General features: G+C 41.1%; 1 protein-coding gene across 1 annotated transcript; it reads left to right on the top strand.

Annotated features, from left to right (window-relative positions):
* The first annotated feature begins 517 nt into the window (after positions 1 to 517).
* Positions 518 to 10,915, top strand: rp9 (RP9 pre-mRNA splicing factor). Its single transcript, XM_080516116.1, has 6 exons — positions 518 to 764; positions 959 to 989; positions 1,144 to 1,273; positions 6,009 to 6,100; positions 6,559 to 6,620; positions 9,844 to 10,915. The coding sequence occupies exons 1-6, from the start codon at positions 613 to 615 to the stop codon at positions 10,034 to 10,036; spliced, it is 660 nt and encodes a 219-aa protein (XP_080372242.1). The 5' UTR covers positions 518 to 612; the 3' UTR covers positions 10,037 to 10,915.
* Positions 10,916 to 11,414: the final 499 nt, after the last annotated feature.

The raw sequence follows: 11,414 nt of genomic DNA, 5'->3' as shown, positions 1-11,414 counted from the left end.
ATAAGTTGTGGGCACCATTCCTTAATCATCCCCCAAGGAACGTGCTATTTTCTTTCCTAAACGATGAATTTTTCCATATTTTGAGATACTCTTTTTTCCCTTCCTTATCTCATCTGTATCCTGGACTTGTCATACTTATATTTGCGGTCAGGGTTGTTTTGTTTTCATGTCTATTACAAAAGTAAAAAAAATAAATAAACTTTTGCTTTAAAAAATCGGTAAATTTCCATAAAAATCTTGGAATATATAGCAATTGATCATAGGAGTGTTAAGAAATTAGCAAATAAACTGCATTTTTATGCATATATTAGCAAAAAGTTAATAGAGATGGTATAAAAATATTATTAATCTTGTATCGTATAAAGAAAAATCTGCGCCAGTTGTGTTGAATTACCGTGGCTGTCCTGCAGGGGGCGCAGGATTTTAACTCGCCGACCCGCGTGAACAGGAAGTGCAGCCGCATCAAGATTAGCAGTTGTGGCTAGCTGCGAGTTAGCACCGGGGACTGCATTCCTTCTCAAAACTGCAGCAACCAAACGTCAAAGCTTGGCCATGCTCCGTTAACCGGCGCTAAATGTTGCTTCGGGGGCAGGGTTTGCTATCATTGGCACGATGTCGGACAGAAAACGAGCCCGAGAGAAGGAGGAGAGACACAGACGAGAACACAAGAGACACAAGGCGTCTAAACACGAGCTGGCGAAAGACAAGACACGCACCAAGAAACTCAGCCAAGAAGTCCAGAAACTCGAACACGTCGAGACTTTGTGCGTATTTACCGCGGGAGCTTTCTCCTTGTTCCCCCGCAAACTTGTGCATGCACTATAAATGTGTTTACCAGTGTCTTTTCACATGCTCTAATCGTCCCTGCTGTCACTTCACCTCAATTACTAACCTGCTCAGGTCAGGCGTGCTGCTTGTTTTTGCAGTATTTTAACCACAGTGTCTTTCTTTCGTGCAGCTATGAGAAACCTCCACCAGGACTTATTAAGGTAACGCTCTGGATGGGTGTATACAAACACAAATGTTTTCTTTTAATGCGTCTTACGACCTGCACAATGCTGCATATCTACAGATTGGCAGATTGACAATAATACATTTTCAGTGGGAACGTGGACAACTTGTCACGGTTAGTTTCTGTTGCAGGAGCATGAAGACAAACCAGAGGACTGTATTCCTGCAGAGCCAGGGAATGAAGAAGCCAGGAGCTTCCTGGCACACGCACCCACCAAGGGCCTGTGGATGCCTCTGGGGAAGGAGGTGAAAGTGATGCAGTGTGAGTACAGCTACATCAGGATACTTTGAGGCCCACAACCACTCAATTGTCTCTACCAGAGTGCTAATTTGTGACCAAGCAATTCCTCTTTAGGTTACGGTGGCTACTGATTTCTGGGAAACCGTTAACTGTATGTCTGTGATTGAGATTGATCGACTCAACATCCATTCATTGGTCTTTCCCGTGCACTTTGTCATTTCCTTCATACGTCCCACATCTATACAGAAACTTGATATCACAGTTTTTCATAAGCTCAACACACATGCAGTGTTTGTGGTGCAAGATAGGTTCATCAGTTGATGTTTTGTTGAATGTGGTTTAAATCATCACCTCTGAAACCGATCATTCGAGGGCTGAAGATTAGTTCACCACTGGCCTGTGTTTGAGCTGGAACATGGTTTTAATTCACAAGGAGAGAGGAATAAACATTCTGGCGTGAGGGGAGGAGGCATTAAAAGTGGAAAAACTCATCTTTAAAATAAACACATTTTACCATTTGCATTCTATAGTTACAATCTGACTTAATATATGTTTTGCTTTTGTCTTTTCAGGCATGTTTTTAAAACATCTTTTGAAATGTTTCAAATGCGTGCTTCCACCTTCGTCAGAAACATAATCTGGTGGTGTTGAATTTCTTTTATCAGTTGGTGTTAGTGCTGTATCTGGACGCTGCTCCAGGTGTGGGACAGCAGGTACAGTGCCTCTCGTCCCGGGTTCATCGTCCTCGGGCTTCGCTTTCTTTTATTCCAAGCATGTGGCGGATGTCGTGGACAAGGGAGTGTAGTCCTGACAGGCCGGCCGGACAGCAGGGGGCGTGACCGGACTGTCAAAAGTGTGGGCAGGGTTGAGCTCAGTAACACCAGCTGATATGACGGGTCATGTTTGCGATGACGGCGGAAGCAAGGCGTCAAAACGTGTCAAAGGTTTGTTTTCAAAACCGACTCGTCTGAAAAGATGAAAGCAGAATAGATGTGAGCAAAGGGATTAAAGACGCGTAATGGAACTTATCTGACTTGAGCCTTTGCTGAGTTTTACTTTCTCACCGTCTGTCAGGAATGTGATCTTTGTGGACATTTTTATTGCAAGTCCTCACAAACTACTAACTGTGTGCAAGTAAAGGTTCCTCCAGGCTGTGATGTTTGTTAATTTCATGCTAGGTTGTGTGACGTTAAGTTCATAAACATAAATAGGACTGCAAGTCTGGCTTTTAAATGTTGATCACTAAATTGGAGGTGACAGGCACTACAACATCAGTGAGTACACTGAAATAACGTCTTCATATCCTAACTTGACCAACAGAGACCGTTTTGCTTGCATCTATGTGAAAAAGCTCAGTTTGGCGTTGGAGAATGTGATCTTTCTTTTTACATGCTTGTAAGTTTAGTTGGTGTGGCTTTCATCGTTGCATCAATCTCAGCTGCTTTTCTGTCAGTTGTTAGCAGATGTGGCTCACAGCTGCAGGCACGCTGTGCCGTGTACTGAGGAGTTGGGACATTTTTGGCACTGTCAGAAAGTTGTCTCATGCTGTGTGACGTTGCATGACTTTGACATTGGCCCATCTTCGAGCCCTTCTCACTGCAAGACCACTAACTTTACGCTCTCCTTTGTAATCATTGTTTATCTGAATCTATTTTTTAGTCTTGGTGGTTTTGATGAAAAAAAGAAAAGCCAGTAGTACCTTTGATTCACTGTCGGAAGCACTTTCCTTCATCAACTGTGCAAATAAACCTGAAATCAGATTAATTTCAATTGAAAATCTAGTAATTACATCGCACTCCTAAACAGTCTTGCCTGGATCCTCAGTGCGTCACAATAGTTGGTATATGAGCTCTCACTTGAATAATTTTCTGATTTGATTTTTGAATCACAGTTTTGTTGTTTCTGTTCTCATTATTTCAACGCTCAACACTATACAGACTGTCCTGATACGCCCGGAACTGGGTGAAATTACACAGAAGTTAAGGATCATAAACGTTTCTCATTCAGTTAATTGGTTCTGCAAAATGCCATCGTTGTCACAACTGTAATTGTCCCTCATATAACTTTAGGTGATAATGCTGACTTGCACTCAGTTCAAACTGCTGTTTGAAAGTTTTTCTTTTAAAGTGTGTAAACTGTGAATATGACTTATTAGTTGAGCAACAGCATTTATAGATTAGGACCTGTTATGTGGGAGTAATCCTGCGGTTTGAGTGGGCAGCAGTTTCAACAGGTGAACGATTCCTACCGCTTGTCGCTCGATTGTCATTTTAGTATTTGTGGGTAAAACAAACATGAGGGAGTTCAGATTAACCACAGTGTCGCACAGATTACCTTCTGCTCATCGGTTCAGACAAAGACTCCTTTTATATTCAGTGTCCATTTATTCTTTTGTCCAACACATTTTCCTGTCGGGCATTTGGTGAGTCGGTACACACACACACACACACACACACACACACACACACACACACAATGATCCTACAAGTTCTTGCTTGTTTTGAACATTTTGAGCCTGACTTGCGCCGTTAAATCCTTTTGAAACAATTTTCAAATTTGTCATCCACTTTAAAGAAACTTTGCTGTCAACAGTTTCACGCTGAACTTGTTTTTTTTTTTTTTTTTTTTATTCTACTAACAGAATTTGCGTGGACTTGTTAGAGTCTCAACTTATTCACAGACGCTGCACTGCCAGTACAAGTTTCCATTTACTATAACAATGTGAACTTTTGACATAAATTCTTCACTTCTCTCCACTGACGAAACTTTTCTAATGTAGCATCTGCCTCTCATCACTAAATGAGCAGAACTTTTCAAGTGTGTGACTTTCGACAGAATCACTTGGAAGTGATGTTGATTTGTGGGTTGTAGGTTTTATTGAAGACGTTTGTCTGGTTGAGACGTCTCCGGCCTTTAAGACAAAATTGCCCATTTTTGTCGCTTTTCACCAAATCAAATTTAACCGGAGCCGCAAAATATGTCTAAAATTTAAAATGAGGCCGCTTCATGTAATGTGGTTTTATATATGTACAAAAACTATCTTTTGTTGCGTTTAGGAACTTTCAAATACGATTTAAAACGGTACACATTTCATTCCATTTTCAGCTGTTTTTGTACCTGTTTTAGATCAGATAAAATGTATAATTTAGTAAAAGCTTCAGGGATCCACTACAGCAGGGCTCTGGAGCCGCAGGTTGCAGACACCTAGTCCCGTATATCAAAATAGTCTTAACTGAAGGGACATTTATCTTTTTTTTTTTTTTTTATTTCTACGAAGATTTCCTCTCCAGCTGCCACTCAGCCAGTCCAAGACAAAAATCTCACTGCATCGGGTGGTCTGGGATGGAGTTTAAACGGATGGCGAATTTAAGCCGTTTTTGATTGCCTGGATTTATTGAGCTTTTATGACTGAATATGGTCTCTAGTACTCGGTAATTGCACTTTTTTTTTTTTGTCAGTTCTACAAATATTAATTTAGTTGTACTGAAGACATCCTCAGGGCCATAGTAATGACTACTGCAGGATATTGGTGCAAAGCTAAATCTCTCCCACTTTCTGTAGGAGTTAATATGTTGAGAAATGCCAAATCCAGTCAGTGGCTTCAGAATAGAAATAAAGGCTTCCTTCTGTTGGTTCCTTGTGTAATTATAGGCATTTTTGGAATTTGCTTGATCATTTTTTAATCTCATTTATATATTAAAAATCTTCAGTCTATTCCCTATTATCTTTCTATTAAACGCCTTCATATCTTATCCTAATATCCTTTCACGTTTGTGAAAACCGCCATGTGTGTGTGATCTGCTTCTGTGATCTCCAGCCTTGGAGTTGTTTTAAATATTATATATTTTAAATATCTTTTCCAAGTTTGTGTGCTAGATTTCAGATGTTGATTTTTTTCTTCTTCATTGACATTTCTTCACCTTCCTTTTCCTGTTTTGCTTTTATATTAAGAGAGGAAGTCATTTTCAACGGCATCAAACAACAAAGCTGAGATTACATTTCCACGCCTCATAAACTTCCTCCATATCCCGATAAGCTCATTATCCGCATCGCTTCTTGATTCCTAGTCATAATGATCCCTCATTTGTAGGTATTGATATCACTCATGTTCATCTAATCCAAATGTATCACTTGATTTTTCACAAATCTGCAGCTTACCTTGTTCGACCACTTTGTTACTGTGATTCTTCCTTCGTTCGTTCTTTGAACTCTTTGTCACCAGAAAAACATAATAGGTAGAAATTCTAAACCGAATGCAAGTAACTCAAATGTCTATCTTTCTCCAGTTCATAACTTTTAACCACCATATTCCAAATTTTCACTATTGATTTGGTTCATAAATCTAAACACACAATTCATTTAATAGTCTGCTAATATTACATTTTGTATTTTATTGTCCCTCTAATGCTTTACTAATTTGGACTCGTAGTTGTACTACTTTTTTTTTTCACAATTCAAAAACCTTAATTTTAGGCTAACATATTACTCAAATTTGAGATTGTCTGTTTCTCTGTTTAACAAGTGATGTGTCCAGCGTGTCCTGTGGCTTCATCTATAGTCGGCTGGAACCAGTTGCAGCATTCCATCACCATAAGTTAGATAAAGTGGTTTAAAGAGTGATGTTATAGCGGCATGATGGCATTTGTGCATTAATGAATGGTATCGATAGAAAGTGCTCAAAGTTTCCTTCGTCTGATATGTTCAGTAATGTTTCAGTTAGGAAAACAACGTTTTTTTTCTTTTCTTTTCTCTGCAGGCTGGAGGTGCAAGCGTTACGGCCACCGGACCGGAGATAAAGAGTGTCCTTTCTTCATTAAAGGCAACCAGAAACTGGAGCAGTTCAGAGTGGTGAGGTCAAACTTCTCCACAAAAAAGTAGCCCACCATTTGCTTCTTTTCGAAACGATGAAATCTTCCTCTGCCGTCGAGACTTTTTTTGAGGTCGGTCGTGGCGAGGTCACGGTGCTGCGGCCGAGACAAACGTTAGTGTCTGAGACTCGGAGCTTTGGCTGGGACACGTGGAGTTTACACATGTGGGCGGCAGACTTCTTCATGACTCCACCGTGCCTGTAATGGAACAATGGCCACTGCAGAAACTCCCAGACTCTGCAATGATTACCATAAATGCAACTGTGTCATATTTTCCTAACCTCGTATTGTCTCAATGTTTTTTTAAAAGTGCTGAGGTTAGCAGTGGTTGGAATATGTAGAGTTAGGACAATTTTCCAGATCTAATATTAAAGAGCGGGAAAGTTAAGCCGTGAGCATGCATGTCACATATTGATGCAATGTGTTGTTTTTTTTCAGGCTCATGAAGACCCCATGTACGACTTGATTCGAGAAAACAAAAGGAATGAAAAAGAAACCAGGTATTTTTTTTTTTATGTCTTTCACATGTCTATTCCTCTATAAAACACAGACTTAATCCATTTTTAAGCCAATATTCAGACACACATGGGAGCTCACAGTTTTCACTCGGCGGAGTCGGACAATCTCAGATGACCTGGAAATTCTTTCATGGTGGCTGATTCCCTGTGCAGGTTTCTGGCAAATACTGTTTGACAACAGGATGTTTGAATTTGAAGCTAGTTCAATCTGAAGGTTCACTGTCGGAATGGCGTGCGTGCGCAAAGCAGCAGGAGGAGCCCATGTGTGTGTCCACGCACGCACTACAAAAAGGTTATTTAAAGGCCAGTGGCGCTTTGAAGTTTCAGAAGCACGCCTGTGCCACATTAATTTTGGCATCTTCCTTGAAAGAGAAGTGAATCAGTCCAACCTTGCACTGCTTGCTTTCTAATTCCACATACAGCGCGCATCCTGCTGAAGGATAGATTCACGTTTGTCCTAAAACAATAGTGATGTGTTCTTTGGAAGAGGAGGAAAAAAAAATCTTTCTCGCCGTAACCTATCCATCTTATTATACGAGCCCTGAAGCGTTCTCCCCCACCGATGCCATCACGGCAAGAAATGTGGCAAATACATTTTCTGCAGTTTAGTTTGGCCTCATACGATGTCTTCATAAAACAGCTATAGGATGGAGAAACAACGTGGCTCAGTTTCGGTCAAGTTCAGGCGACCATGTTGAACGTGAAGCAAATTTTCACAAGCAACCGCCAAGTTCTTAAGTGTCGTTAAATAGAAGTAATTAAGTTAATAACATTGCATCAAAAAGTTCAGAGGTGTTCTGTATGAGTGTGGATAATACACACACACACACACACACACACACACACACACACACACACTGCCCTTCTGTACCAGGGTCTCTGTTCCCGGCCAATTAGTTTCTCTGTCCACTCCACAAAATATTTTAGTTTAGCTTAGTTGAGTTTTCATGATAGCATTCAAATTTATTGCACCTTCATTTGAGGTATTTTAGAACGTTGTGGGTATTAAGAGGCCTTTGAAGCATTTAATCACAGTTTTCATGGTAATTTGGCATCATGGTACTGTGTAATCTAGCCATAAACATTCTTTTTCTGAAGCGCTCACCCTCAACAAAGTCGAGTGTAAAAATACCTGAAAACACATTATTTCCTCAGACCAGGTGGGATTTTGGTGTCTCTGAGTAAATGATGGGCATGGTGAGTTAGCTCGTGTGGTTGATGACGTTCTCGTTCTGTGTAGATTAATATTTAAAGGCTTAAGTTGAGTGAAGTTCTGCATTCCTTCATTGGAGTGCTTACATGCCAGTTTTTGCCCAGCCAGCCTCTGCCCCCCCCCCCCCCCCCCCCAGTTCAACACTATAGCTCCCACTAGTTGCTTTACACATGAATTAAGCGATCTGCTAACATTTCTGAAGCTGACTAGCGATCGGGCAATTGTTAAGCCGACTAGTTGTACATGTCCATCACGTTAATCGGTAGAAGGTTCTACTGCATCCAGTTTTACCGTCATTAATGCACTTCATCTATTTCTGTAGAGCAGTCTCTGCCCCTGCAACATCTTTCTTCCATCTTCATTCAGCTTTAATTTGGACTGATGATTAATTCGTGTCATGCATTAATTCACACTTGAGTTGTCAGCTGGTTGTCAGCTCTTCTGGTGATGCCACAGCTCTGCCTTCTTTGCACAGCATGCTGGGGGGGAAGTGTCCGCTGAGACACAAACGCCACACATGTATGACATGTTCATGTCCATTTCATCCGCTACGAGTAGCAGCTCTCTGATCTCTCAGGGGAAATCTGTCCAACTCTTCTCTTTGTCTTTGCTTTCTCTGGACACTTTTGATCCACAAAGCCACCGTCCTTTTGTCTTCTAAAGTGTAGATGAACCCTGGACAACTCTAGATGTTATTTGATTTGGTTTGTCACCAGAACATCGTCTCAGTAATATACCCAGTGAGGAGGAAATGTACACTTCTACAAAGGAAACCATCTTTGTGCGTAATGAAAAGACACTTTGCTCGATGACCTACAGTTAAATATTCATTTTGAGGAGTAGCGCAAGTGTTTTGATAGCGTCTGTCCTCCCTCCGATGCATCCAGGAGTCTTGATGGACACTTAGAAGAGCATGTTAACCTCTTTCTGAGAGAATCCTGTCACGGTTGAGACGTCGGCAGTTTCTCGGGTTTTTAATGATTGCACACGTTTATCATTACTGTCGATGCACCGGCTCACTTTTTTTTTTGAGACAGTTGAATGCACACAGTCAAGCAGACAGAACAATTTTTTTCCCCCTATTTTTTTTTTTTCTTTGACAGATGTGCAATTTGCCATTGAACGAAATACTGTGTGCCCTCTCATCACAGCAGTGCGTTGACATATTACTTTTCCTTATGGTTTAACTACTAGTTCAGAAGTCTTTAATACTCCCTAATACATTGACTAGTGGTGTAGCATTTTCTAGTGATCATTGTAGATCAACCTTAACGAATCAACACACCATACAGAATCTGCAGTACATTAAGTAAAAGTAACTTAAATAAAGATGTTCAACAACTGTTGAGAAAGCAGTTTCTTCCAAGAATTTTTTTTAATGTTAAGACTTGCTGCACGCCCGAGGTGGAACGATGTAGATAGTGGACATTTATGTGGTGTATAAATAAAATCAATTTTAAAGTAGGATTAGAAATATTCTTCATACAAAGTCCATTCGTGTAGAAATTCATGTACTTTTCTTTTGGCTCATCGAAAAATCAGCCTATATTGAAAAATCAATTTACAATCATGACCCGTCCATGGCTTCTTTGCCTTTTCTCCTTGGCCTGTGTTATTTGCAATCAGAGGTCAGAGACGGCGCCGCTGAACCCACAAGTACTGATGAGATAATGATATTCATCACATTTATTGGCTGTGAGGGCAGTATTACTCTTCCTATTAATAGACGTGCCATAACAGCTATTTTATTGGCCCGCTGTGTAAATGTAAAGCCTTGACTTGGACCTCTATTTGAGTAAAAATGAGACTCCCGTCGAGGGCTCTCGGGTCTGTTCTGGAAATCCTTGTCCTGTACGCAGTCTTGGCAGACCTCGAGTGTCTTAAGTGTCGTCTCATTCAAAGCCGGCTAAGGCTTCTGCATCAGCTGTATTTTCCTTCGCTGCACTTCACTCTAATTCCACCTCCGCTCCTCCCTGCCCTTCCTGTCTGTAGGATCCAGCAGCTTCAGCAGCTGCTCCAAGACACCACCTCTTCCTCCTCCGACTCGGACAGCTCCACCTCCTCCTCCTCCTCCTCCTCCTCCTCCTCCTCCTCCTCCTCTTCCTCCTCGGAGCACCACCGCAGCAAGAAGAGGAAAAAAAAGGATAAAAAGAAGAAAGGCAGAAAGAAGAGGAAACGGAAGTGAAAGCACAAGTCTTCCAAAGCCAGTGACTGCTCGGAATCAGATGGGCGCTTTGGAACATACTGATTGATGAACTCTTGAGTACTGCGTGCTTTCAATTTCGAAGTAAAAAGAAACATGTCGATCTCTTGCAGTAGGGACAGTGTGTGCTACAGAGAACTTCTGTATGAGCCGCACTCTGGACAGTCCTTAAAGCCGTTTCTCTGCAGGTCGAAACTCTAAAGCTGTATTTCTACTGTGCATGTCTTCCCCCGGCCCTTTTACTTGCCCCAGGGTGACAACTTGCATTTACGCCTTCTCCGTTAGAGCATATATACCGACCGGGGTCAGATGGAGTAGCTGTGTGAGTGTACGTGTGCCTTGGCGCATATGTGTGTCAAAAAGCATTTGCTGCATGGCCTTTGAATCTCGTGTGATATGCATTGAGCCGGCTTGTGTAAGAGATAATGTTCTTTCACTGGTCCTCATCGGATAGCATGTCAGCAAATACAGTGTGTCATTAAGAGATTGTATTTTCCACCACTTTATGTTATTCCTTCCATTGCACGGGTATTGAAGACTTTGATTATAGTGCAGAGGTGGAAAAATGTCCGAGTTAAATGTTGGATCGCAGTTCGAATACGTCTTCCAGACCAGCCCGAATGTTTGAATGCCTGCAACTGTACATAAATATTTGGAATGATCTGAGGTTGGAATATGCTCATGCACTGTGAACAGAGTACAGAGACGGGAAGGAAAGAATGTATGTGAACACAATCTTCATTTGTGGGGCACCGTTTCGTTTTTTTCTATGGTTGTGTGACTTGCAGCAAATCAGCAGGAATTTCATTAAAAAGTACACACCACCAGACTGAAGTTGTTTTCCTTTTGATGACGTCTTTAATATATATATATATATCTACATCTGATTTCAGAGTCTAACCTACACACCACCCGCGAGCCATTTTTCTGCCTTCAACAAATATCCACGTCGTCAAGCTTTTGCTTCAGTAGTTGAAAATGAGCAGACAGCAGCGGCTCACCAAAACTGTCTTCTCACAAGATTTGCCCTTTAGGCCACCATAGAGGAAGTTTTGTGCTTCTCTTTGTGAGCAACACTTCTGAAAGGAAAATAAACAAACATTCCCTCTTCCTAATGACCCTGACAGACACAATTAGTCGACCTACAGGGAGCAAACAAATCAGATTTTCATTAAGATTTCCGTCTTCTGCATAGTTCAAAGCTCTTAAGTTCTCATTAGTTAGTTCAGTGTATGACGGAGCCAAATGTCTTAAACTATAGGTTTGATAAACCAATTCTTAAATCTGTTTGAATACAAGTGTCTGCTATGGTAACCATGATAAAATTGAAATGCATATGGGTACTCACTAATAGCTTTGT

Source organism: Blennius ocellaris, assembly GCF_963422515.1.
Source record: "Blennius ocellaris genome assembly, chromosome: 20".
NCBI lineage: Eukaryota > Metazoa > Chordata > Actinopteri > Blenniiformes > Blenniidae > Blennius > Blennius ocellaris.
Note: the sequence above shows the minus strand (reverse complement) of the source record. Positions and strands in the feature narration are given on the sequence as shown.

Bases quoted from the DNA above. Each gene is read 5' to 3' on its own strand.
- rp9 (XM_080516116.1), top strand. From the start codon at position 613: ATGTCGGACAGAAAACGAGCCCGAGAGAAGGAGGAGAGACACAGACGA. The intron at 990-1,143 runs GTAACGCTCTGG...TTTCTGTTGCAG, and splicing joins CTCCACCAGGACTTATTAAG to GAGCATGAAGACAAACCAGA. The intron at 6,101-6,558 runs GTGAGGTCAAAC...GTTTTTTTTCAG, and splicing joins AACTGGAGCAGTTCAGAGTG to GCTCATGAAGACCCCATGTA.